Source organism: Balaenoptera borealis (genome assembly GCF_965194805.1).
Source record: "Balaenoptera borealis genome assembly, chromosome: 2".
NCBI lineage: Eukaryota > Metazoa > Chordata > Mammalia > Artiodactyla > Balaenopteridae > Balaenoptera > Balaenoptera borealis.
The window spans coordinates 1,471,825-1,496,995 of NC_138867.1; the positions used below are offsets into that span (position 1 = coordinate 1,471,825).

Genomic DNA, 25,171 nt, shown 5'->3' on the forward strand with positions numbered 1-25,171 from the left:
CTGCCCACCTGCCCGCCCACCCTGGCCCATCTGGGGCAGAGTCAGAACGGGCCTGGGACTTCCTCACGACGCAAAGGAGAGACCCCCAGCCTGCACGTCGGGCCTCACAGAGCCAGGCTGGACCTCTCTTCACATCTTGGGTAGGCTGCTGCAGGACACGTGGGCAGGTGCCCAAATGTCCCCCACGCTCTCCATGGGGACAGCCAGCCCAGCTGTGAACGAAGTCACGGTGGAGACTAGGGCACGGCTCATCCCAGACACCCGCCACGGACGTCAAAACCAGACCTGGCCTCCGTGTGCATCCCCTCCGACCTCATCCCCACTGTGATCTTGGTTGATCCCCGTGGCCGGGAGTGAGAAACTCCCTGGAGAGTGAAGCCAAATGCTGACTCACTTTCGGGGCCAGGCCTGGGTCAGAGCGTAGCTCAGCCTCAGCAGACACCCCGCTGGCCTGAGCCCTCCTCCTTCCCACGCGGTGACTGGCCACCGCCTCCGCCGCGCCCCCCACCCCGCACCGGTCACTCCATTTGCCACATAAAGTGTAAGTGATTCCTACAGGGATCAAAGAAAATCCAGGTGGTGGCAGGTTTGTTCGACACCTGTGACCCTACCTCAGGCGTGGCCTGACACGCCAGCACAGAGCCCATGGGCATGCCACGGGGCGTGGAAAGACCCACGTCCACAGAGGAGGTCTCCCCGCTCTGATCACTGACAGTGGGGGGGACAGGAGTACAGGAGAAAGACCCCCCAGGGGCCGGATCCACAACCCCCCACGCCTGTCCAAGTGGCACCGTGACCCCACCTTCGCGGGGAGGCTACCTCCCCCAGCTCCGGGCCTCGGGGAAGGCGGAGGTGAAGTTCGGAGCGGGGCGAGCAGCCCCTGGCAGGCCAGCCTCCCGGAGCGTGCGGACAGGCCTGAGTGGGGGCCAGGAGCAGGGAGGACAGGCGCGAGGATGGCGCCGGGCCCCTCGGTCGGCCAGCGCCAGCCGGGGGGGCCGGGGCTCCACTGTGCTGGGCCAGGCTGAGGGGCACCCAGGAGCAGGTGTGCGCCCACGGGTGCGTGTGTGAGCGTGTGGACCAGCGTGTGCGTGTGCACGTGTGGGGGACTGTGCACCAGGGCCCTGCGGGAGGTCAGCAGACTCTCTCGTAAGGACACGGACGCTGCAGTTCCCGGCCTCTGACGGCCCTCGGGGCCACTGCTAAGGGCCAAGGTCGCAGGGCCACTCCGAATAACCTGGGCCTCTCACAAGAACACGGACAGGCTCCTTGACGCCAAAAGCTCCTGAGCCCCCCGCTCAGACATATGGGGAACGGAGACCCTTAAGCTCATCTCTGAGCCAAAAGGAGAAGAAAGAGGGGGCGGGGGTGGGCGTGTTAGAGCTGAGGGGGCCCGGACCCGCCGGGAGCGCCGAGGCCTCACCGGTCACGGAGGGGAAGTAGATGCCGACCAGCATGGTGAAGTAGGTCATGATGTCAGTGAGCACGTAGGGCAGCCCGCCGGCTCTGCTCTCCTCCGGCACGGGCACTGAGGGCACGCCCTTCTTCTCCACAAACACCCCCTTGTCTGCGTACGCACTCCACAGGTTATCTGTGGGCGGAACAGGCGGGCCATGAGACTCCACACCTGCCATCAGGGCTCCGCCATCGGGTGACCATCCCCACCCCAGACTCCAACTTCACACCAGGACAAGGACGACTGACTAGGAGAAGTTGACCTCTAAGAAAACTATTCTCTCCTAATCTCTGAGTGAAAGGTTTTGGTCCTTAAGTCAAGTTTGATGAAAAAACTTACCTTGTACAACAATCTACCCCTGACGAGCTGCCTGAGGGACCCCCACCCATTAATTACTTCCCTTATCAACATCCTAATCCCCAGTGCCTGCCGCTTTGCAATTCTAAAGATAAAGGACCAACTTTGAAGCCCTGACCTGCTACCTGCACAATTCACCTGGCGTCTACGGCTCTGGGGAGAATCAGCCCAGAGGGACCCCAGTGGGCCAGCAGCCGGGGATGGGGTGAGGTGGCCACAGGCTGGGCAGAAGGACAGGACCCAAGGGACTAAGCTCGGAAGGCCCGGCCCCGGCAGACCCGCCGGACGCTCACCCAGGAGGGCGCCGCTAACCACACCGGGGATGCCCTGGATCTCCGTGACGTTGTTCTGGGCAAAGTACGGGTCGCAGGAGGTGCTGGCCGTGGAGCCGTTGCAGAAGAGGCCCCAGAGCGCAGTGGCCGCTGAGCCGTTGTCGGCAGCGTGGACTTTGGCACAGACGTCGAAGCTGCGTCGGGACAGCGTGCGGTTCCCCAGCAGACAGATCCTGGGCGGGGCAGGTGGTGACACGCCTCACCCACTGCTCTTCTCCGTAACCAAGTGGAGTTCGCCGGTCCCTCACGTGGGACTTCGGACCCCCTCCACTCAGGGTGGCAAGAGCATTCGCATGAGGGACCGGCCCGCAGCAGGGTTCCGGCAGCACCGGGCCCCGGTCTGTCCTGCCGCCCTCCGCTCTGGGGCACCTGACGCGCAGTGAGTGGCCCGCGTGGCGCGTCCACGTGTGCATAGCGGCCGCCCCCCCCCCCGGCTCCTCCTGGCCCAGCCCGGTGGGGCCGCACAGGGGCTCGCGTGCTCGCTCTGTGACCCGGGGCTACCCCTTTCCACGACCCTCACCCGAAAGGGGACAAGAGAAGACCCTGCTCAGGGGCTTCCGTGAGGACAGGGCCACAGCCGGGAGGAGCTCGGCGCTGCTGGATGTCACCGGGCCCGTCCTGTCCTTGCAGACAGCACGACCACGAGAGCACCGCGACCCGCTCACCCTCAACCCGGCCAGAGTGGGGACGTCTGCGGACACAGGGCGCCATCCCCAGCCCGGCCAACGTGGTCAGTGGTTAAGGCCCGAGCCGCAGACTGGGCCAGGAAGCCGGCCCGGAGCCTGGTGGAGGACTCACGGGATGTCAGGTGGGTCGAAGGCGGTCTTGATGACGCCGGCGTAGATGGCAAGGATGGACAGCACGACGCAGGCCAGGAACACCAGGGCCAGCTTGTTGACGTACTTGACGCCCACGAAGACCACCATGACCATGAGGGCCAGCGTGCAGGTCCCGTAAATGCGCATGTTGTGCAGCAGGGCCGTGGCCTCGCCGCCCGCCCCCGCAGCCTGCACGACGGCCGCGCTGGGGGAGATGTAGGTCTGCAGGGCAAAGCGAGGTCAAGAAGGGCCACCCGCCCCTCCCCAAGACGACCACACGGGAGCGCGGGGCCAGGCGCGCCCCTGCGCCTCCCAAAGGGCCCTCTGTGGGGGGCTCGGCGCTGGGCTTCCCTTCCCCGTGAGCCTCCACACCAGCAGACGCCCTGGGACAGACCCTCAGGCCGCACGTCTGCGGCCTGGACAAGGGAACCCGCCCGAGACATGGCACTTACCAAAAAAATCTCAATGGTCCCCAGAATGTACATGGCCCCCGCGAACGTGGTGCCCAGGTAGAAGCAGAGGCCCACGGCCCCCCCGAACTCCGGCCCCAGAGACCGCGATATCATGTAGTAGGAACCGCCCGCTGCAAATACGCCAGATGGGAGGCAGCGGGTTACGGACCTGCCGCTGGCCGTGAACACAGACCTCCCGGGGCAGACGGGCTCGTCCACACAACGGGGAGCCTGGCCGCAAGGGTGGGGACACGCGCCTGCATCCGCAGGCACCCTCCCCCCGCTGGCGGCTGTCTTTGGAAGCCGTGACTAAATGAGGTCGAGGTCGAGCCACAGTCAGGGGCCTGGACCCCGACGGCCGTGCCCGTAGAAAGTCTGCGGCTGACATCACACCCGAAACCTCGACTCAACTTTCGCCCAAGAAGGTTTAAAAAACCAAGGGCTCTTTAGTCATCCTTTGTGTGTCACACCCATAGATACAGTGACACCCACGGCCTCGCCAGCCCGTCCCTGGTCGTCCTGTCGGTCGGCTGAGACCCCACTGGGACACTGACCAGGGACCATGCGTGACACTGGGCACCTGGAGGACATCTCAGGGTGCAGCCCCCTCCTGAAGAGCAAGCAGTGGACAGCGTAGACGTGACAAGAAAATCCCTGGAGGCATTTACGTAGATTCCCCCTGAGGAGAACCCCAATTTCTCAGGGATCCCAAGTGCACGGGCAGGCTCTGGGGGACGAGCCGCATTTACGTAGATTCCCCCTGAGGAGAACCCCAATTTCTCAGGGATCCCAAGTGCACGGGCAGGCTCTGGGGGACGAGCCGCAGGGGGGCACCCCACCCTGGCCTTAGAAAAGCCCCACTGTGCCCTCGGTGGGGGGGGCACGCCGGGGGAAGCGTCACGTGCAGGTGGGGGCCGGGAGCCGCATGAGTTCCGCTGCCCAACGGCAGGGTCACTGCCGACGGGGCCTCTGGAAGGGAAGGGCCTGGCCACGCCGCGGGGATGTCCGCCCCTCCAGGTGTGGGGATCCATGCTGCAGGCGGGTGAGGGCGTGTCCGCACTGGGACCCGCCTTCTGCCGCCCCTGAGGCCACCCGGGGTGAAGGGTGAACGTCACACGATGTGGCACGTGCAGCACCGTCCACAGCAGAGCCCGCTGGTCACTCCCCGCCATTCCCAGCTCCCCGCGGCACCCTTACCTGGGACCACGCCATTGGTCGCGATCGCACTCATGGAGATTGCGGTCAGCATCGTCTGCAGAAAGACGGGGGCCTTTTAGAAGAAAGAGCACTTGCAAGAGCCACCCAGGGAGGCGGACGGCACCAGGCCTGGGGCAGCGCCCGCCTGCCGACTCCCGGCTCCTGACCTCAGAGGGCTGCTGAGTAACCGGGCGCCAGAACACTCAGGACCGCAGCCCTGCTCTCTCCCACTTAACCCCCAAAGCTGAGCTCCTGTGAGCCCCCCAGGAAACACCCGACTCAGGACCACCTCCTGCTTCCAGTGGGCGCCCACTTCCTGATGGGATGCAGGGGGACCCCCCGTAGGCCCCCACCTAGGTGCCCCCCGGGCCACCCACCCCACGGGGCTGGAGGACTGCCAGAGCCTGTCCAGGGCGGGCCTCCTCACCCGCTGCTCAGGAAAGCGGCCACACCTGTGGGTTGGGGAGCAACCAAGGACTTCACAACCCGAGGACGGGAAGAAACAGCCCCCGGCAAGCGTGCAGCCTCAGTGACCACCTGACTGCTTCCTGCCAGGGACATTTCTAGCTTAACGAAGGCCCTGCTCTGTATCCTGCTTTTCATCGGTTTTTATTGGGGGGGGGGGGCGGGGTGATTACTCCAAAGATACTTCCAGGCTCATTAAGTGAAAGCAGCACATGCAGAACAGCAAGAACCTTCAAGCACGACCTTTAAGCACGACACCACAGGACCGGGAAGGCCGTGACACAGGGGAGGCCCGGGGCGGCCGGGGGACGCGGCTGGGGGACAGGCAGGGTGGCGGACTGGGGTCGAGGGGACTCTGGCTCATCTGCATCATTTGATTCTTTCAGGCAGGTGGCACTTGGGGGGGTGAGAGCAGCTGAATCACCCTCCTCATAACAGCAGTGGAGAAAGGTGAGGAGGGAGCACAACAAGCTGTCGCAAGAAAAGGCTCCTGGGCCGCTAAGGCAGATGGGGACGTGGGTGCGGAGGCCATGTGGAGGAGGGCCTGGTGAGCCGGGTGCAGGGCTGAACGTGTCACCAGTGGGCAGGGGACCTGGCCTAAATGCAGGACGGGATGGCCGTGAGTGGTGGCCACCAGGGGACGCTGACCCCTGGCTTCTGCGGAGGTGGGCCCACGAGACTCCCCCCGGCCCGTCAGCAGCCAGGTGCTGACCTGCGCTCACACCAGCGCAGGTGAGGGGTGCCCTTGGGGCCGGGGACCCCGGAAAGCCCTGCCGTCCAGCCGCCCCCGCCCCACTCACGCAGGTGCAGCACACGGACACGATGAGGAAGGACTCCAGGACGCCGGCCGCCCCCACGATCCACGTCAGGCGCAGGAAGAGGATGACGCCCAGGATGTTCTGCAGGCAGGGCAGGTAGACGCCGATGAAGGTGCCCATGCGGGGGCTCTGGAAGAGAGCGGAGCAGGTTCCAGGGCCGGCAGCGCCTCCCCCAGGGCCCCCGCCCCCGCCGGGAGCTGAGTCCACACCGTGGGTCCCAGACACTGTGAAGAGATCAGGGGGCAGGAAGACAAAGGAAGCCCAGCAGAGGCCACAGCTTCAGTTACGTGGAAAACAGCTGAAGCGGGGCCAGGGCTTGGACAGAACCCAGAGCAGGACCCCCTGAAACTGTGTGCAAGCCCCTGCGTCCTTGTCTTTGGAAGTAACATGCTGACTCAAGAGTGAACGATTGGGAAACGTGAAGATGTATCAACAGAAACAGAGAATAGCTGTTGGCCTGGGGAACTGGTAATAATTCAGACTATAATTCTGCCGCATCGCAGAATCACGAACTCCCAGTTCCCTGAAACATACAGGTAAAGGCCTGACACACCTTCCTAAGTTGTTTCTGCAGGAAGCAGACACCCACCAGACGGAACCTGCTGACCACAAGCACACAGACCCCAGACCGGCTGAAACCAGAAGGTTGACGATGCTTGAAACTTCACCTTGATGCCAACCAATCCGAGAACTGTCCACGAGCTGGCCACGCCCTGCTCCTTGACCACTATAAGACTCCTCACTACCCCCTGCAGGGTGGGCACAGTTTCTGAGGCGCTAGCCTGCTGTGTTCCCTCTTTGCCTGGCAAAGAAATAAAGCCATTCTTTCTCTTTCCTCCAAAACTCTGCCTCCGTATTTCTATTCAGCACTGGTGTACAGAGGCCAAGATTTTGGCAACACCCTCACTGCCCAGGAGTAAGTGGGTGGGGGCAAAACCACGTCACTGCCCCGGGGCAGAGAGGGGAGAGAAGGGCTCGGCCCCCTCCTCCATCAGGGGCACAGCGGGAAGGGGGGGAAGTTAGAGAAAAGACGGGGAGCAAGCTGATCTGGGCTCTGTCCAAAGCGACTGCAGCCCAGGTCCTCAGGAGACCACGAAGTGAGGGGAAATGAGAGGCCGGAAGGAAGGGTTAGGGACCGGCCACCATTCCCTAAGCTACAAAGGGCGCAGAAGCACCAAGTCCAGACAGAAATCTGCCGTGTCTTGACCCACCTGGAGGAAGTGACCAGCGAGGGGAGGGGACCCAGAGAGAGTTCAGAGAGGACGTGCCACCTGTGAGTCACCCCCTTCCCGAAGGCCCCGCAGCACGGCCGACCAGAGGCGGCCTGGGAGAGGGTCGCCCCGCCGTGGGGTAACTGCAGGAGGGTGCCTGACAGAAACGCCTTCCGTAACCCCAGACAGACTACAGCCGAGCAAACCTGCCCGGAGGAAAGCTCGGGGACAAGGCCGGGGGCCAGCCCGCCCTGCCCGCCGGCCAGCGTGACAGCAGCGTCAGGCGACACAGTCGGGATTTGGGGACACCTGGCTAAAAAGACAAGAGGACGTTTAATGGGGGAAGCTGCTTAAACTTAGGTGAATAAACGGAAAAGCAGCTGGAAAGACCTGCTTTGGAAACACTGCCTGTGGAAGGGGCCAGGCTGCCTGACACGAGGCGTCCCGTGGCGGCTGGGGAGACGCGGCCCCGCCCGCTCGCCGGGCCGAAGGACGGACCCCCGCAGAGGACGCCGGGGGGGCTTCTCAGCGTGAGAACGGAAGGTCGACACACAGGAACGCCCGCACCGAGAGAGCTGGCATGGGGCTGGCACGGAGCAGAGACCCCGGGGAAGGAACCCAAGGGGGCGCCCGGGGAGCGTGGAGTGGGTCGGAAGCCTCGGGCAGACTCGGCCTGAGGCCTGAACAGCGCCGGGCGGCTGGCTTGTCACGCCTGGGCCCTGAGCGCCAGCGTCCGGGCCAGCCCGCCCCCCGCGGACCCGTGTCCTGTTTGTGGATGATGAAAGCGTGAGGGTTCCTGACCCCGGACGCAAGACGGTGAAGGATGAGGAGGTCAACACAGGCTGAGAGCAGCTCTGGCCCCTGCCTTTGGCCTCATGGACCGTGAAACACCAGAAGCAAACCCTCCAGTCTCACGGGCGCGGGGCCCCCAGCCGCCTGGCCCAGCCTCAGGCCCGGCCCCTGTCCCTGTGCAGCGGCGAGATGACCCTGAGTTGTCCTGAAAGGCCATGACGGGGCCCCCAGCACTCCCATAAAAGGCAGCTTCAAAGGGTCAACCTGACCGGTTACGAGGCCCAAGATACTAGAGGCGTCCAGACCCTGGAGAAGGCGCTTTTGGGGGACCGACCCCCCATCTCTGTGCCCCTTGGTCAGAGGGACAACAAGGGCCGCTGCCACCGTCCCCCGGGGAGCCGTGCTCGGGGGTGGGGCGGCCGGGTCATCCCGCCAAACCCGCCCACCTGGCCGCACAACGGTTGTGCTGAGGGTCACGGGTGGCCTGCGTCAGCCTCTGGCACCGGCTCCCGGGTCCCCTGGGGACAGAGGCCAGGAGCTGCCTGCCCGGGTCGCGGTCTGTCCTAGGTGCTGCGCGCAGCTCCGCAGGCTGGGCTCACAGACCCTCCCCGAGGTCTCTGCACAGAATCCTCCGAGGGCTGGGCTCATCTTAGGAGGGCCCCCAGAGACAGACCCTCAGAAATAAGGCTCCCAGGAAGGTGGCAGCGGGACAAGTCCCGTGACTGAGAAACGAAGCGGGGGGCGGGGGGGAGGGTCCGGGGGATCCTGGTGGGGGAGGGCCCGGGGGATCCGGGGGGGGGGAGGGCCCGGGGGATCCGGGGGGGGGGGCCCGGGGGATCCGGGGGGGAGGGGAGGCCCTGGCGCGGGGCCGGGGCTGCGTGGGGGCACCTTGGCCTGGCGCCGCCGGCTGTCCTCGGCCTCCTCGTGCTCCGCCGCGCCCTGGCTCAGGTTGGTGTAGTTGGCCAGCTTGTTGAGCAGCGAGGACACCATGGGATTACTGTCCATCTCCTCCTGTTTGGGGCCGAGAGGTGGAGTCAGTGACCCCCCCCCACCCCGAGACGCCCCAGACCGACCAGCCCGACCTCCCAGCAGGGCTCCCGCTCCACGTGCCCAGCGGGCCAACGGTCAGGGCTCAGGGCCCCGGGGCTCCCCGGACAGCCCAGACCCAGCCCCTCCGCGGGGCTCCCCGAGGCCTCTGCCCGGACCTCAGGGCACCGTGAGGCTGGGGTCCGCTCCCGCGGGCGCCGCCGCCTCTGCTCTGAAGGGGAGGGTGGGTGGGGGTCACCTGCCTCGAAGAGCGCCATGCTTTTCCTTTCGAAGGCCGTCTCTCCGCCCACCTCCACGCTGCCGATGAACGGGCTGCTTTCCCCGGGGTTTCCATCTCCTGTGGGGAAGGGCTCGGTCCGCCGTGAAAGGAATTAAAGGCGGCCACGAGGGAGCTGGAGGAGGGGGCCCCCCCAGGCGCTTCTCTGCGTGCCTCGGACTTTTCTAAGTTATCTGTCGGGGGGCGAGGGACCAGGTGGAGAGAACGCCAAAGGTGGCGCTGGGTCCAGGAACCTCAAGTCCCACCCCGGCCCTTTTGGGTCCCACAGGACAAACAGCTCAAGACCAGCAGCTCCGGACAGGCTGGCCTGTGACCATCCACGGCGGGGACGGGGTGGGGACCGGCACTTGTACCAGGTGGCGCAGAGGTTCGCTGCCTTGTTCCGACAGCAGCTTCAGGTTTCCAATTCCCCCAATCCCAGTGGATTACGGCGGCCTCACCGGTGACCCCATTAGCTCAGAGCACAGTCCCCACGGGGAGTGTCACGGAGCCTACACGTAGGCGCACGGCCGGCAGGTGGCCCATCGCGGCCCTGCTGTCTCCATGGCTGTTTCTGTCAGGAAGCCCTGACCCGCCGTCCCCAGCTAGAGTGTATCAAGGTTCTGGGCGTGGCCAGGCCGCAGAGGAGTGAAGGGTCAGCCCCGACTCACCCTGGGAGCTCCTCCCAGATCCTGAAACGTGAGCCTTACCACGTGCTCCCAATTCAAAGCAGAGAGAAAAACCCTGATGGCATCGCTCTGATTCCCAGCCCTGCCCCATCCCACGGGATCAGGAGCAATGCCGTCCCAGAAGCCGCCAGCAGGGACATGGGGTGAGCTCGGAGACACCGGCACCCCTACCTGGGCCCACCTGCACGTCAGCCCCACCCACAGGCCTTCCACAGGTGATGTGACCCTGTATCAGAAGGACTGAGTGAGGACACCAGGAAAAGGCGCTCCAAACTGGCTTTTTGCAGGCCCCCAGGGGCCCTGGGCCAACCCTGAGCATGACCTTAGCGGGGAATCACCTGCTCACCAGGTCCCGTCAGGGGTGACACCCGACTTCCTGATGGAATCCCCCAAAGCCCCAGAAGGAAACCAAAGCCCAGACGCACAGGGAAGGGGGCCCACAGTCCATCCCCCGTGAACTTACGCGCCTGCCCCTCACAAGGGACACAAATTCGGGAGCCGCCAGGGTCCAGGCATCGCCCCTCACCCCCCACTCAGCTGTCCAGTCCCCCGAAATCCACAGACCCCACTCAGCTCCACGCCCATCCACCAAGGCCTCCCAGACCCCTCCCCGGAAGGTTCCCAGGGTCCAGCCCGCGGAAGCCGCATGGCAGGCAGAGCCCTGCCCTCCTGCCGGACGGACCCTGTGTCCCTCACTGCCGAGCCCCAGTGACCAGCTCGGGGGCAGCAGAAGGCCCGAGGAAGCCAGTGGCTGGGGAACCGCTTGGTGCAGGAACCACCAGCAGATGCCGGGACCAGGGGCAACACCTGGAGGGGATGGGGCAAGGACCCTCCCCCCACACCATGGCCCCACGAGCCACCTGCTCAGCACCATGGGGCAGGGGCAGTGCCAGGAAGAGCCGACCACCCACTGAACCAAGGGTCAAGGTGAACACGAGGGTCACAGGCTGACCAACACCCAGGAGAGGACATGACTGCTTGGGTCCCCGGATTCCAGCACGAGGAGCTTGAAGCAAACCAAAGGAGGGACCGGCCCTCTTCAGAGGCCTCGGAGGACACGGGCCGGCTCCGGAACGTTCTGGAAAGAGGAAGAAGATGGAAGCAGCCCGATTCTTTCCATAAAGGACGTTATTGGGCTGACGGTGAAATCTGAATAAGACTTCAGTCAATGAAAACATCCTGATTTTGGTGACCGTACTACAGGGATCATGAGAGAAAATGTGCTTGTTTTAGGAAACACACAAAGGGCATCACACCCGCTGCCTGTTCTCAGCAAATCAGGAAGGAACGTGTGAAAAGGGGGAGCGGGGTGGGGAGAGGCATAAGGCAGGTGGGACCAATGCTCAGGCAGGTGACGCGTGATCCTGTGCCCTTGAAAGTTTTCTGAAGTCAGAGTTCTGAAGCTGGGTCAAAACAAAGCTTAAAAAATACCACCACATCCAATTAGACGAGGAATCACTCCTGAGCGCCCTCCCCCGGCTCTGCAGGTGTCTCCAGGAGAGCGCCAGCCTCTCTCCCTCCTTCTGGCCTCAGGAGAGCGCCGGCCTCTCTCCCCACTTCCGGCCTCAGGCGGGCTCCTGCTCAGCGTCCTCTTCCTGGGAATAATGACTGCATTTTTCTGGTGGTGACAATCCTGCTTCTGGTAACGAGACACAAGCGTTTCCGACTGGGTTTCTGGCGTAAACGGAAGCTGCGAAGAGCTCTCTGCAGACCAGACTCTGGAGGACACGCAGGCCGGCCCTGTCCCGGTCAACAGGCTTCAGCCACGCAGGCCAGGGTGCCGGCCACCCCGGGAGGGGTGTTGGGTTCTCCCTCTGCCCCAACCTTGGACAAATTCGTGGCTCCCGGGTCTCATGTTTCTCGTCCAGGGAGAGGCGGCCACCATGGACAGAGCCTCCACTCAGCTCAGGCCCAGCTGCCCAGGTGCCCCTGCCGCCCCCGCCTGGGAAGCACAGCCTGGTCCAGGGGGCTCTGGAGGGTCTGTCCGAATGCCCACCGGGCACGGGGCGGATGGGCACCTGCAACCGCGTTCCATCCACAGAGACGACATCTTTCTTGGAGCATCTGATGCTCCTGGTGGCTGGGAAAGTGAGACCACGACCTCAAACAGGAGCTGAGGCAGCTGGCCCATCCGCCATGACGGGGGCTGGGGGTGGCCCGGAACTGAGGATTGGAAAGGAGCAGAGTGGGCGAGAAGTGCCTGGGCGAGGGGGCCCGGGGAGACCACCAGGATCAACTGATTCGAGGCAGGTGGACGTTAGCGGCTTATTTACACACAGGACGACCGCGGAGACCGGGGAGTGGGAAACGGTGCCGTGAACGCCCCACAAAGGCCAGGATGGCCCGCCCCGTGGGGACACGTGTGCTGGGCACGTGTGCACAGGAGCCCGGGGACGGCCAGGACTGGGCTGTCAGGCTGTGAGGCTCTGGTCTTCCATCTCGCTGCTTATAACCAGAATTAACACACAGAGCGAGCACAGAGAACGGGGGAACGCACACAAAACGCACAGGAGGAACAGCACACGCCCCAGCATCTCCGTAAGTCCCCCCCCACCCCCCGACCCCCCTGGTTTGGGGGCTGCACCGCCCACACCAGAGGTTACGGCCAACAGTGAGTCTCCTTATCCATCGTAAACCAGCGTCTTAATCGCTAATCCTTTAACGAGAACACGTTTCCCTTCGTTTCTGAGAAGGCAGCCCTCTGGAGAGCTTTCCAAAGCGCTGGGGCACCCAGCGGAAGGAAGAGGCTCACGTAGGAGCCTAGGGCAGCCACCTCCTCCTCGACCTGCGGGAGCCGAGACTCTTGGTTAAAAATCAAACGCTTCTACCTGAGGGACACACCTGCAATCCCATCCCACAAAATGCAAAACCATCACAAGCTACCCGGGTGAGCCCTAAAATCCCCATAATTGCCTTCAGCGCTGGAGAACACTCAAATCTCAGTTTTTATTTTTCAAGGGAGGGGCAGGTTACAACTCAAGTCTTCACAAAGGAAACTGGTACACACACCCCCGGGGCCTGAGCCCTTGGTACACGCTGGGGGCTCTGAAGGCCTCAGGCTCTGGGTGGACACCCCTCCCACCTCCACCGGGACTCTGATGGCACCCGGCACGACCCTGCCAGGCCCGGTCGCGGCTCTGGAGGGCAGGGGTCCTCCTCTGGCTGAGACCCTCCCCCCATGTTTCGGGGACGAGGCCCCTCGTCTGGGCTTGCGCCCGCTGCGGACTCTGCTTGTTCACGACAATGAGGACCCAGGACAAGCCCGAGCAGAGGGGATCCCGGGGCGCAGGGCCCGCCTCACCGGCCCCGCCGCCTCCGTCCTCCTGGGGCGGGTCCCCCGAGGTCACCGGGTGCCCTCGCTGCGCAGCGGTGGCTGCCGGGCCGTGTGGGAGGGGTCCCTCCGACGGTCAGGTGTCCTGGGCCACGCCAGCCGGGAGGGCAGGACCCACACCTGCTGTCTCTGGGCAGGAGCGCTCGGGGCCTCGTTCACCTGCTCTAACGGACGGCCGATCTGGGCCGTCAGATGTGTAGTCACAGAAACGGCCTGGAGCCCACGCGATTAACACCACCCCACCCTCACCAGGGCTCCCCGCCTCGCGCACAGACGGGGCTTTCGGCCTGCCCGTTTCACACGGCAGGGGCCGCCGGTGGGCTCACCGCGCAGAGATCACAGCCTGACGTGGTCCAAGGTCACAGCCCCCGCAAGCCCGGGACCCCTGGACCCCTAGTGTCCAGCTGGGCGGGCGCAGTGGGCGGGGAGGCCCTGCAGGCCGGGAGGTCCCTCAGAGCCCAGCCACCTTGCACGTGACTCACCCCTCTCGTCACCGAGGAAGGGGACTGATTTGGTTTTAAAACAAGGATCCTTCGGCCAGTAAACCCACGCGGAACCAACAAGGCTCAGAATCTCATCACACTCCTCACCACGGGACACCGTGGCCGGGACACGTCCAACTGGCAGGGGTGCCCACGTGCTGGGGACGCCCGAGAACGGCCACGCTGTGGACGCAGCACCAGGAAAGAAGGGCCGAAGGTGCCCGGGACCCGAGGGGACAGGAGGGAACTGGGGGGGCCGCACAGAAACAGCTGACGAACACGCAGGACACGCCCACAGCACCGCCCCACACACCGGCATCGGGAGGGCGGGCGCCTGTATGCGTGCAGAGCTGCCCATCAGAGAGTCTGGAGCCTGGGACAGACGACACCCCACCCCGCTCACAGCTGGTGAGTTCAAACACCCCGGGAGCCGCGGGCAGGCATCACATGGCCCGAGCGCAGGCCCCTTGGCCTCTGGCTGCACCACCAGCTCTGGACTGCCGACATGCACTCACACTCGACATGCACTCACACTCATTTTGCTTTTCTAGGACACAGCAGCCATGTGCTATAACTAACCTTTTTAAGCCTTTAAAATGTATATCTACTGGCCCCCCCTGCAGCGCGGGAAACCCCTCCATCCCCCTGCCCCCCAAGTCGGGGCAGGCTGAGTAGGAGGACAGAGTGGTACCTGGGCGCTGGCTGAAAAGGAGGCGCCCATAAAGCCAGGATCCACTCGTTCTAAAGGCTGGGGAAGGGTTGCGGCACCTGATGACTCGTTTCCCACAGACGAAGTACGGAAAGCGGAAAAGAGGGGCTTCACGGCAGAACCTGATGGATACCCCAGTGCTGAGCCCCGGTGACGGTGGCACCTTGCGTGCCGGTGAGAATTCACGCTCCCTCCGGGGCCTCCCGTTAAAGCCACACCTCGCCGAGCCGCGAGAAAACCATCAGACGGATGCCAGTCGAGGGCACCTGCAACACACCTGGCCAGCACCCCTCAGAACTGTCCAGGTCACAAAAACTAGAAGCTCTGAGGCACCGTCACAGCCTAGGCGTGGCCTGTTTAAAGCCCCTCCCGTGCTCCTGGCGCCCCCCTGCGCCCGCCAGGCCCGAGGAAGCCTGCGCTTCAGGGGTGACTCCCAGTGCGGCCCAGCCAGGCCTTAGTGTCCACCCACCTGCTGGTCTCCCTCAGCTTCTAAAGAAAGTTCCAGGAACCTGCAGCACCATCTGAACACGGCACACCAAGCCCAGCGCCCCCAGAGGCCGGGGCGGCATCCTGGCCGGGGCTCCCAGGATGACCGGCCAGCAAGGCCGGACCGGACCAGGCCCAGGACCCAGGGCTGCAGACCAGCCTCGGCCCAAGACCACCGAGGAGCCCTCCCAGAAACGGGCGGGACAGCGGGTGCCTGGCAGTGAGAGCCCAAGGCCCGGGGAGCAACCGCGGCCAGGAAGGGTCAAAGCGGGCAGGGCATCCCTCTGCCTCCCCGTGAGGGGAGACAGCAGCGAGCTTCGCACGAGGCCGTGTGACTTGTGTCATCACGGGCGTCCTGAGAAGCCCCCGCGCCCGCAAGCGCCGGCCACACACCCATGCGGACCCTCCCCATCCGGTGCAGGCCTGACGCGGCTCAGAGCACAGCAGCCTCTACCAGCCCGCGTGCCCGGCCCTCGGAGACACACGGCCCCCGCCGAGGCGGCCTCTGCTCTTCCCACCCGTCCTCGACCTGCTTCTCCCACAGCCGTGTTGATGCCCGGTTTCCGGCTCCACGAAATGCAAACTTAACCCGGACCTGAGTAAACGTGGTGGTCACCAGGGACAGCGTGGGACCCGGTGCTCTGGACGAGGGGGCGGGAACAGGAAGCCACCAGGAGAGGAGCGAACGCAGCAGGGCAGCAGGGCCTTCGGGGCGGGCGGGGACGGCCCAGGCCAGAGAGGCAGGCGCAAAGCGGAGCCTGGCAGGCCCGGACCCAGGGGTCTGCTGTGGATACCGGGTCAGAGCCCCATCCCCGCTGAGGGTCCCGAGTGCAGCGTCCTCCGTCTGCGGTCACAGCCTCCGCCAGCCCCGCTGCAGCCTCTGTGCACAAGCCCTCCCCTTCCCAGTGCACCAGCACTCTCCTCCCCCCCCCTCCCCCCCCCCCACCCCCCGGGCTGGTGTTTGGGATTTCTACCACCGTCTCTTTCTCTTCCGGAAGAGCTCCCAGGGGAGGAGCGGAGAGTGACCTCTGAGGCTCAGAGCCAGGGGCGTTCCCGAGGGTCCGCTGGGCCAGGCCGGCACCGAGGCTGGATCCTCTTCCAAGGGGTTCAGCGTTGGAACGGAGTTTTTAGGTTCCACGACCCTCAGGGTTAACTAATGCCCTCTGGCCTTTGCCCCCTGCCCTCCGTGCTTTGCAGCCAGGATCAATGCTGGATCTGAAATCCAGCGGCCTGGCCACCTGGGCCAGCGGACTCCCCGAGGGGCACAGCCTGAGAAGAAACTGTTCTGCGTTCAAGCCAGAAAAAAAGGAAATGCTTGAGGCCGAGAACTCCCGTGCTTTCACAGCCAGTTTCTGGCTAAAACAGAAACCCGTTCTCTGGCGAAGACAGAGGAAACACTGACAGGACAGGACCCACCCACAGCCCGGCCAGCTGGACGCGGCCCCTTGCCGGGGCACCTCCCAGCGTCCTCTCCCGGAGGGCTGCCTGGCCCCCCACCCAGGCCTCTGGAGCGAGAAGCGCCTGCCCACAGGCGAGAGCCGAGAGGGCAGGAGGTGGATGCGCCCCTGCCCGGCCCTCACGCGTGGCCTGCGGGGGCACCTTGCCGGCTGGAGGCCCAGACGCCCAGAGATGCTACTTCCCAAGGGCCTCGCCAGGTGACCCTGTGCGCCCGGCCCCCAGCTGCCCCCACCAAGCACAAACCCCGCTGCCTGGGGCCAGAAGCAACACCGTCCAGGCCCACGGACCACGGGCGGCGGCAGGCCGGCTCCTACCCTACCCGCTCGCTGTGCACGTGCGCCTGGCACCTGGAACCCAGCACCTGGCGGGGCGTGGCGGGTGTCCGCTTGGAAAGGTGGGCAGGGCCGGGTCACAGCACCTCTGCGAGGCCTTCCTGAAACGACACAGCCCTCACTTCTGGGAGCACCCTGCCCCCAGCGCCCCCCGTGACACCAGGTCCAAGCCGAAACCAGCAACGGGCAGTGCAGCCGAGGGGAAAGAGCCTCCCTGGCCCAGGTGTGCCCCCTGCCCCCACCACCCCGCAGCCCGAGGTGAGGGTTCTCCTGGGCGGCACCGAGGACCGGGGCGCTCACAGACAAGGACTCAGGAAGGCTCGGGGCACTGGAGGGACACAGCCGCCCTTCAACCCGGACCAAGGCCACGGCCACCGCCCCGGCGTTCACTGCTGCAACCAAGGGCCTCGGCCCAGCAGTCGGGCCAAAGACACCACCTCTGGCACCTTCTCCTTAAACCTGACGCTCGCACAGTCGAGACAAAAAGGAAAGTACCGGGATTCTCGGCTACTAAGAGGCACGAACACAGAGGAACCAGCCAGACACACACGTTAACACACGTGTGCAGGCACACACAGGCACACGGGGCACAGCTGGGGACCACAGCTCTGCGAGCTGCTTCTCCAGAAAAGTGAGTGTTTCAGGGACTTCCCGTCCGTCCAAAGGACCTGCCCTCCCAGGCTGGACGTGCTCCCTCCTGGGCAGCGCGGGCCTCTGGTGGGCTCGGGGACCCGGCTCCCCGCCCCCCCCCCCCCCCCCCCCCCCGGTGTCTGCCGCTGATGCGACCTCTCCCTCCTCGGGGACTGGCGGTCGTGATCCCAGCCTGGGGGTGGGGGGAGGAGCTCAGGACGCCAGGGCCAGCCCAGCTAGGGCAAAGGCGGGAGGTGGGCGGCCGGGAGCCCCACCAGCCTCCCGGGGCGGCTCCCGTTACCGACGCAGGCTCCTGTCTGACTGTGGTCAAGACCCTCCATCCGAGGGAAGAGGAAACCCAAGAACCATCTGGCGCTTCTCTACTCTGATTTCGGCTCCACACGATCCCTCCCCAGTGACCGTCCCGAGAGCCTCCCTGAGAACCCAGGCCTGACCCGTGGGCTGTGACCAGACGGGGCCCAGGACACGGCCGCCTCTGGGACAGGCCAGCTCCAGGAGAGGGAGACGGGCACAAGGAGAACCCCCAGGACGGCACGGGGCCCGCACGAGGCCTCCCCATCTCCCTGGGGGGACGTCCCGCTCACGTGGACTCGTGGGGTGCCCCCGCCTCGCAGACGGCGCCAGGCCACAGGCACATGCTGACCACGCGGACGCCCAGACAGGCTCAGCTGCAGGCCGGCTGCAGGCTGGGCAGACGGGAAGCAGCTCTCGCTGCGAGCAGTAAACGCAGGCCCAGGAGCCCAACACCCAGCAGAGACCCCAGCGCCACGGGCACATGGGGCCAGGGATTCTGCCCGAGAGCAACCCTGAGCCCGGGAAACTCGCAGCTGGTCACAGGGCCCACCCAAGCCTCGCGAAGCTCAGAAACAGAATTCCCACCTCCTCCCCGATTGTGTTCTCAAGGAGAAACCGCCTGAGGAAAGAAAGAGGAAACAAACCCAGGCCAGGGCCCCAGGGCCTTGCCAGAGGCGCGGGCAGCGAGGCCACGCAGACGCACAAGGCCCCAGGCAAGACCTGGCACCGACAGTTCACCCCCTTCCCGGCCAGGAGCACGGCCCCGCAAACCCCCACCCCCAGCCACAGGGGCACCTGGACGGGGCCCCTCACCAGCGCTCCGGGCACGGGGCTCCAGGGCCGACACGGCGCCAGGGGCCACAGATGGAGGAGCGGCCATGGATCCGGGGGCCAGGGCGCCTCATTCTTCGGCTGGCCCTGCTGAAGCTGCAGGCTTATCTGCACAGACCAGACCTCTGCTCTGAAGAGGGAGTTCCCTCTTTCTCATAAAGGAAAGGTGTAACCCTTTGTGCTCTGCTCTCTGTGCCGGGCGGCACTGCCCCAGGGTCCCCCAGAAGGGAGCCCGGACGGCCCCGGACCGCCACGCTGGCCGGCCTCGCGCTCCCAGAGCGGCTTGCACACGCCTGCTCCCCGCAAGCAGCACTGCTGCAAAGTTGACCGCGAGAGGGGCGCCCCCAAAAGCACCTGGCTGCGCGCACGGCGGTTAACACTTAGGCCAAACGGCAGCCTCCGCCCTCCAGCCTCACGTGCCCAGCAACGCGCGGCCCTTCTGGGGGGAACGGGAGATCCCCAGAGACCAGCCAGCGGCACCGTCCTCCCACCCGCCTGTGCCTCCAATTTCCGCCCCGAGCCCAACCACAGTCCCGCTGCTGTGCCCCGAGGACACTGGCCCTGGGAAGGAACCCCCGGCCCAAGGCCACCCATCGCCCAGGGCAGGAGCCCGGGCCAACCCAGCAGCCAGCCGGTCAGGTGCCAGGACCTGCTCAGGTCTGCTCAGGGCCGTGGCCGCAGGCCTACTGGGCAGAGCCTCCCTCCACGGCCCGGTTCCCCGGGGGCAGGCAAGCGAGGGCAGCCCCCTCGCCTACTGGCTCCGACCTGGCAGACGCCTCTGGCCATCCCGGCTGCCCCCTGCTCGGTCCGTGATGCCCTGAGCTGCAGGAAATCAAGACGCTGGGTGACCTTGGCCCTGACGGGCTCTGGGCCCACACAAGGCCCCTCACCCTCTCTAGGCACACCCCCCCCTCCAACGACCCCGCGAGAATTCCCCCCCCACCCACCAAGCGGAGAGTAAGCCCGCTGCCCACCTCCAAGCAGGGGACATGTGGGATCAATTATTTGAAAATAACGGGGTCCACGCGGAGACCATGGGCTGCGGGGCCGTCTGGTTCTGATGCCCTGGCCGTGTGACCGCCCAGCCAGGAGGGCCTCTGAGCTGCACGCTCTCTGTGCGGTGGGGGCCCCGTCACGGGGAGCTGCTCTGCCCAGGTGAACCCACCTGCCTCCGTTCATAAGGTGGCTGTGGCCTCAAGAGCGGAGTGGCAGGCCCTGCAGACAGACCCTCTGCTTGTGTCGCCACCTCCAGTGACGTGGGCACTCGGGCCCGAGGCTGTCCCTGGGTTGTGTTGGGCCTGGCCGCACGAGGGGACCGGCGGGATGCAGGCTGTCCGATGGTAACAAGGACCAGCAGCAGCCTGTCCCCAGAAATTCAGCTCCCTCAAATGCAGCCCCCGGGATGGGGTGGGGTGAGCCCGGCCTGAGACAGGCGCCTCGGGGCAATGAGTCAGGGTCTGACGCCATGGGGCGCTGAGCTGGCCCAGGGGGATTCCACAGAAGGGCGGCACGGAGCCGGCTGGGGTGGGGCTGTCCCGTTGTGTGTGTGCGTGCGTGCGCGTGTGTCTGGGGGTGGCGGGAGGACTGCCCGGTGTGTGTGTCCTGGGCGGCCCCTGGCAGAGGGGAGCCGTGGGCTTGGCTGGGCTCTCTGCTAGGCAAGGAGAGGGCCCCAGAGGCCAGCAGGGCTTGCGTGTGGAGGCGCCACCGCGCCGAGCGTCCTGGGGCGTGTTAACTGCCTCTCTGCCCGGCGCCTCTTGGGGGCTGGGGGGCAGTGGAATTCCCTGCTGCTCCAGCACTTGGCGGGGCCCGCTGGTTGGTGATGCCCTGTGCGCTGCTGGAGAACGGAGGACCCCTTCTCCCCCTGGGGCCCCGGGGGACCGGGAGACACACAGCACCGTCCACTCTTCCCTCAGTGGATGAGGGTCAACCGATTTTCAGGGGTCAGCCCTTCGGACAGCCTGCACCGCCTGCCCTTCCTGCTCAGACGTCCCCCACGCCAGCATGACGCATCCCTTCCTTCCTGGACCCAGTGACGGAGCAATGCTCCGCGGCCTCGGCCCAGCAGGACAGAACCTCAAGGCTTTGTCTTGGGCCCACTCTCCGGCCGCGCTCACGTCCCAACGCCCAGGGCCCCGGCCTTGTGCTCTGGCCACCCCAGCGGCAGCAGCCCCTCGAGGGCAGCGGGCACACGCATCGGCACACAGCCTGCTCCCTGTGACCCCGAGCCCCGCAGGACAAAGGTGACGCTCCCAGAGCTGCCTGGGTCAGTGGCTGGGGGCGCGGGTCCCCTTCACAGGGGGCAAGAGCAGACCCCCGCGTGACCCACAGGACCTGAGCGGCAGAGCATGAAATCACGGGAAAGGAATCCAAAAAGAGGAACAAGAAAGGAAGAGGAAGCCCCAGCGGAGCTGAGGGCAGCTCCCGGGGAGGAACGGGCAGGAGACCGGCAGGGACAGTGGACCTCCAGGGCCCAGCCCACGGGCCCTGCGGTAGAGGGCAGTGGGGTCGGCGCCACCCCTCTGGGGGTGCACGTGGACACCCCCACCTCACCGCCCGCAGGCCACCTTCCCGGCTCTAAAGCGCCAACTGTGGGCCTGCCGACCGGACACAGCCAAGGTCAAAACAGCAGGGGCAGTTCAAGGTCAACACTTGGTATCGGCCACCGCACCCTGATGAAGGCCCAGAGCCTCCGACAGCCAGGAAACGGGCCCCGGCTTCACAGGCTGACAACAGGGCTCCCCGCAGGCCCAGCCTGGACGCAGGGACCAGAGGCAGCCCAGGCGGCCGCCCCGTGCCACAGGCTCACCGACCAGGCCCTCAGCCTCAGAGCCCACCAAGCTCTGGGTCAGCCAGGTGGGCCTGCAGACGTGAGCGCTGGCCCCTCCTCACCTCCCTCCCACCCTCGCCCTGGCGTCCCACGCTCCCTATTTCCACGACAGCCCCGGGTACACCTCGGGAGGGTATCCCCAAACCTGCTTCACCAGCACCACCGGGAGGCCCACCCAGAAAGCCAGGTGCCCCCCTGGAGGTTCAAAGGCCAGCCACAGAGTCAGGAAGGAACTTCAGTGACTCTGCGACGAGCAGGTGTGGCCACAAGCTGGACCACAGGGCAAGGGCCCTGCACGCGGGTCTTCAAAGGGGCTCCGGCCAGCGGTTCCGGCTCCCGCAGGACTGTCCCACCACTGGGAAGCGCGTGAGGCTGCTTCCCAGGCTCCCCCGTCACGCTGGCGACGCGGTGCCCGTCACAGGGCCTCTCTGGGCACCGACTGGTCTGACGGCTTGCGTTAAAACTCAGAACCTAGCCGAGCAGACCCCGAAAGGCAACAGGACGCCTGCCTGTGACCCCATAGGGGGCTCCGCCCAGTTCCCCAAGGTCTTCTGCGGCTGTCCCTCTAAGGGAACATGAGGACGAGTGAAGAACACAGGGTTCCCAGGGTGAAGTTCTGTGCCAACTCATCTAAGTGTCACAGGTGCAGCTCAGACCCTAGAGGGTTTGTTGAAAAGCATGCAGGATGCCCACACTTAGCATTTGCCTGTGCTCCTGCCTCTGAGAGCACACAGGCAAAGGGGGTTCTAGACGAGCCGGGAGAGGGAATGAAGTGGGATTACGGCTGAGAAAGCAAGAGCCTTGGACTGAGGGCGGGCTGGGGGCTCGAGGTCAGCCGGGCAGGCGACACCACGGCCCTCCTGGCAGCCCTGAGCACAGGCCCAGGGGCACCTAGCTTACAGAGAGCCACCGAGGCCCGTCCGAGAAGGAGCCAGCAGGCAGGGGGCCGCACACCCGGAAAGGTTGAGGGTCCCCGAGGACACGATGGCTCCTGGTGGCCGGTGAAACGCCGCTCACCCAGAAAGGCCACACCGGGATGCGCTAGTCAGAGCCGCAGTGAGAGAAAGGCTGGGCTTACGGACTCTGCCTTCAAGTCCGGCCTGGTTTCAGCCTCCAAGCCGTCGGCAGCCGTGCCCAGTCCCACACCCACACCCACACCCACGTGCAGAGGAAAGCTGGCGGGCACCCGAGGGACGGGGCGGGACCCTGCCGACCCGCCCCTGCCCACTAGGACAGCGTGCTGCCCCCAAGGGGTGCCCGGCCTCCAGGCGCCAGGACCTGTGGCCTCCACTGACCTCGCCCTCTTTCCTGCCTGGAGCAGGACATCTCTTCCCCAACGCTGCAGAGTGACCCTCCATTTCTAGAGGGGCGCTGAGCCCCAGATGAAGCAGCGGACTCAGGGTGACCAACCTATTAGCTGCAGAGAAGCCCGGGCCTAGAGCCCAGATAATGGAGGAACAGGCCTGGGGATGCCCCCGCACCAAGAGAAAGTGAAAGTGCCAGAGACCTGATTCCAGAAGCGAAGTGGGCAAGGAGGACCCTCAGCCTGAGTACAGCTCCCCTCCTCTGCCCCGGCAGGGACCTGAACTCCCTGCTCAAGACCCCACAGAGCGTGGGCCTGTCCCGGGTCAGCCGGGCTTATGTGACTGGCGGCCCTTTACCCCACCGCGCAAGAGCGGAGACGAACAAAGCAAAGGTGGCTGGGAAGGAAGGAGCCAGGCGCTCCTGCCCCAGGAGCCTTACCACGGGTGGGGACCCCACCGGGTCACCGGGCCTGGGGGGCCTGGGAACTCTCGGAGGAAGGGCCCCTCCTCGGTCTCCCTAGCTACCCAGGGCGTCTCACACCTCCCCAGGGGCCCACCCCAAGTGGGAGAAAGGTGCTTCCTAGGCCCCGGGGGGGGACCATGGGGGCGCAGCAGAGGAGGGCCCACCGCCCCTGAAACCCTCGCCCAGTGCCTCCACCACTAAGCTTGGAGAGGGGGCTCGTCAGGCAGGGGTGGGGGGCGGTGAGACGGGAACCACAGAAGCAGGCAAAGCGGGGGAAACTAGTGCGGAGTGAGAGGAGGGCGCGGGCCGGGAATCAGGGGGAGGAGGAGCGGAGAGCAGCCCCACACCCCTTCCTCGGGCGACGTCCCGGTCCGGGTCGCCCTCCCCTCCCTGCCACCCGTGCCACCCCCTCCGCCGCGGCCTCCCACCCCCTCCCTCCAGGGCCGCCCCCTCCTCCCCTCCCTCCCCTCCCCTCCCCTCTCCTTCCCCCCGGCCGCCAGCCCCGCGCAGCCGGGCCTCCGCCTTTGTCCCGCGGGCAGGTGCGGCCGCCCTCACCCGGGCTCGGGCAGTTGGGCTCACCGCCCTCGGGGGGGCCCGGCGCCTCGGTCTGTTCGGGACCCTCATCCTGGCCGCCGTCCGCCCGCGCCTCCACAGGCACCACGGTGAAGTTGGTGGGCATGGCTCGCCTGGCGCTCCGTCCACTCCGCGCGCACCGGCCACTCCGAACGCCCCGGCGCAGCTCCGCCCGCTCCCGCCGACGAGGCCGGACTAGGGCGCAGGGGCGGGGTCAGCGCGGTCCGCCCCCGCCCCGCCCCGCCCCACGTGACCGCACCTGGCTTTCCCCGCGAGCCCTGGAAAAGTTTGCGCTCCATGGGCCGGGGCGGGGCTGCTTCCGCTGAGGACGCTCCCCCAGCCTGCGCCCGGGCGCTGCCCGCGCCCCCAGACCCCCAGTGCCGCCCCGCCCACAGCGGCTGGCTTTCGGTTCCTGCACGGCCCGCTCCCCCACTGCCCCAGGCAGGCCTCTGGCCGGTCTTTCCCCCTTGCTCCCGCCCTTACGGCCATCCCCCTGCCCGCAACTGTACCCCCCTCCGCCCTCACTGTCCCCCTCACCCCGAGAGTGGGACTGTCCACCCCGCCTGAGGTCTGGTCTCCCCTCCCCTCCCCCTTGCCTGACTGAGGCTCACCGAGCGCTTCGTTTAGGGAAGCGCTTCCAGCTGAAGGGAGCCACGGTTAGCAGGGCGCCCGGTCCACAACGGACACAACCGTGTAGTCACAAGTCACCAGGGCTCTGCGACAGGACCCCGCCCACCGGGGACCCCAGGCCCATCCCTGCCGGCTCGGGGGAGACCTCCCCTGCCCCCACCCCACTAGGTTCTGTCTGGGGAGGCCCCCGGGGAAGGGAAGCTTGCAGGCCAGATCAGGGAAGGCACAAGGTGGGACTCCAGACCCGAGCTAGGCACTCACCAGGATGCCACCTGCCTTGTAACCTGCCATCACCTGGTAGTTTCTTAAAGACACAGGAAATCTGTGTCCAAACGTCCATCAAAGAGAAATTAGCCCAAAAAGTTGTAGCATTTAGGTGCAATGAATCACCCCAAAGCAGTTTTACAAAAATAAGGCATAAATATAGGTGGTGTGGGCAAAAATGGTCACGACATACTGCAGCAGAATAATCAGACAGTCTGATCCTGTTTGAAAGTGCATGTGAGTTCCTATGGGCCTGAAGGCAGGGGAGGCCACGCGTATCTCTGGGCAGGGGTCGCAGGGGTCCGCATTCCCCTGCACTGTGTTCTCCTCAACAACCAACGCACAGAAAACCAAAATCCGAAAAGCCACTTCCAAGAGAAGACAAGAGAAGCAGGCAGGGTGGCCCAGGCTCCCACCTCTGTCCCGGGCTCCTGGCAGAAGGCGGGCCTGGGACCCCCGGGAACGCTCCCCTGTCAACAGCCCCACCAGCAGCAGCAGCACCAGCCTCCTGAGGCGGGGGTGCCCCTGGCCTGGGCCACGGTCACAGACCACGCTGGGCCGAGGGGAGATCTGCAGGCCCGTGGAAGGGGCAGCAGTGTCAGACGGCAGAGATCAGCGCTGCGATGGTGCTGGGTGGCTTCAGCGGCTC

General features: G+C 65.7%; 1 protein-coding gene across 5 annotated transcripts in view; it reads right to left on the reverse strand.

Annotated features, from left to right (window-relative positions):
• Positions 1–23,827, reverse strand: part of SLC12A7 (solute carrier family 12 member 7) — a 44,712-nt gene extending 20,885 nt beyond the window's left edge. For 2 of the 5 annotated variants that reach the window (XM_082381205.1, XM_082381202.1), the window contains exons 1-9: positions 23,611–23,827; positions 9,185–9,279; positions 8,784–8,906; positions 5,875–6,021; positions 4,610–4,664; positions 3,413–3,543; positions 2,941–3,182; positions 2,104–2,315; positions 1,421–1,588 (exon numbers count right to left, since the gene is read on the reverse strand). In XM_082381205.1, coding sequence (XP_082237331.1) covers positions 1,421–1,588; positions 2,104–2,315; positions 2,941–3,182; positions 3,413–3,543; positions 4,610–4,664; positions 5,875–6,021; positions 8,784–8,906; positions 9,185–9,279; positions 23,611–23,734 — 1,297 coding nt within the window. In that variant the 5' untranslated portion in view covers positions 23,735–23,827. The remainder of the gene's footprint in view (positions 1–1,420; positions 1,589–2,103; positions 2,316–2,940; positions 3,183–3,412; positions 3,544–4,609; positions 4,665–5,874; positions 6,022–8,783; positions 8,907–9,184; positions 9,280–23,610) is intronic. The other 3 variants (XM_082381204.1, XM_082381203.1, XM_082381206.1) reach the window with 3 other exon arrangements.
• Positions 23,828–25,171: the final 1,344 nt, after the last annotated feature.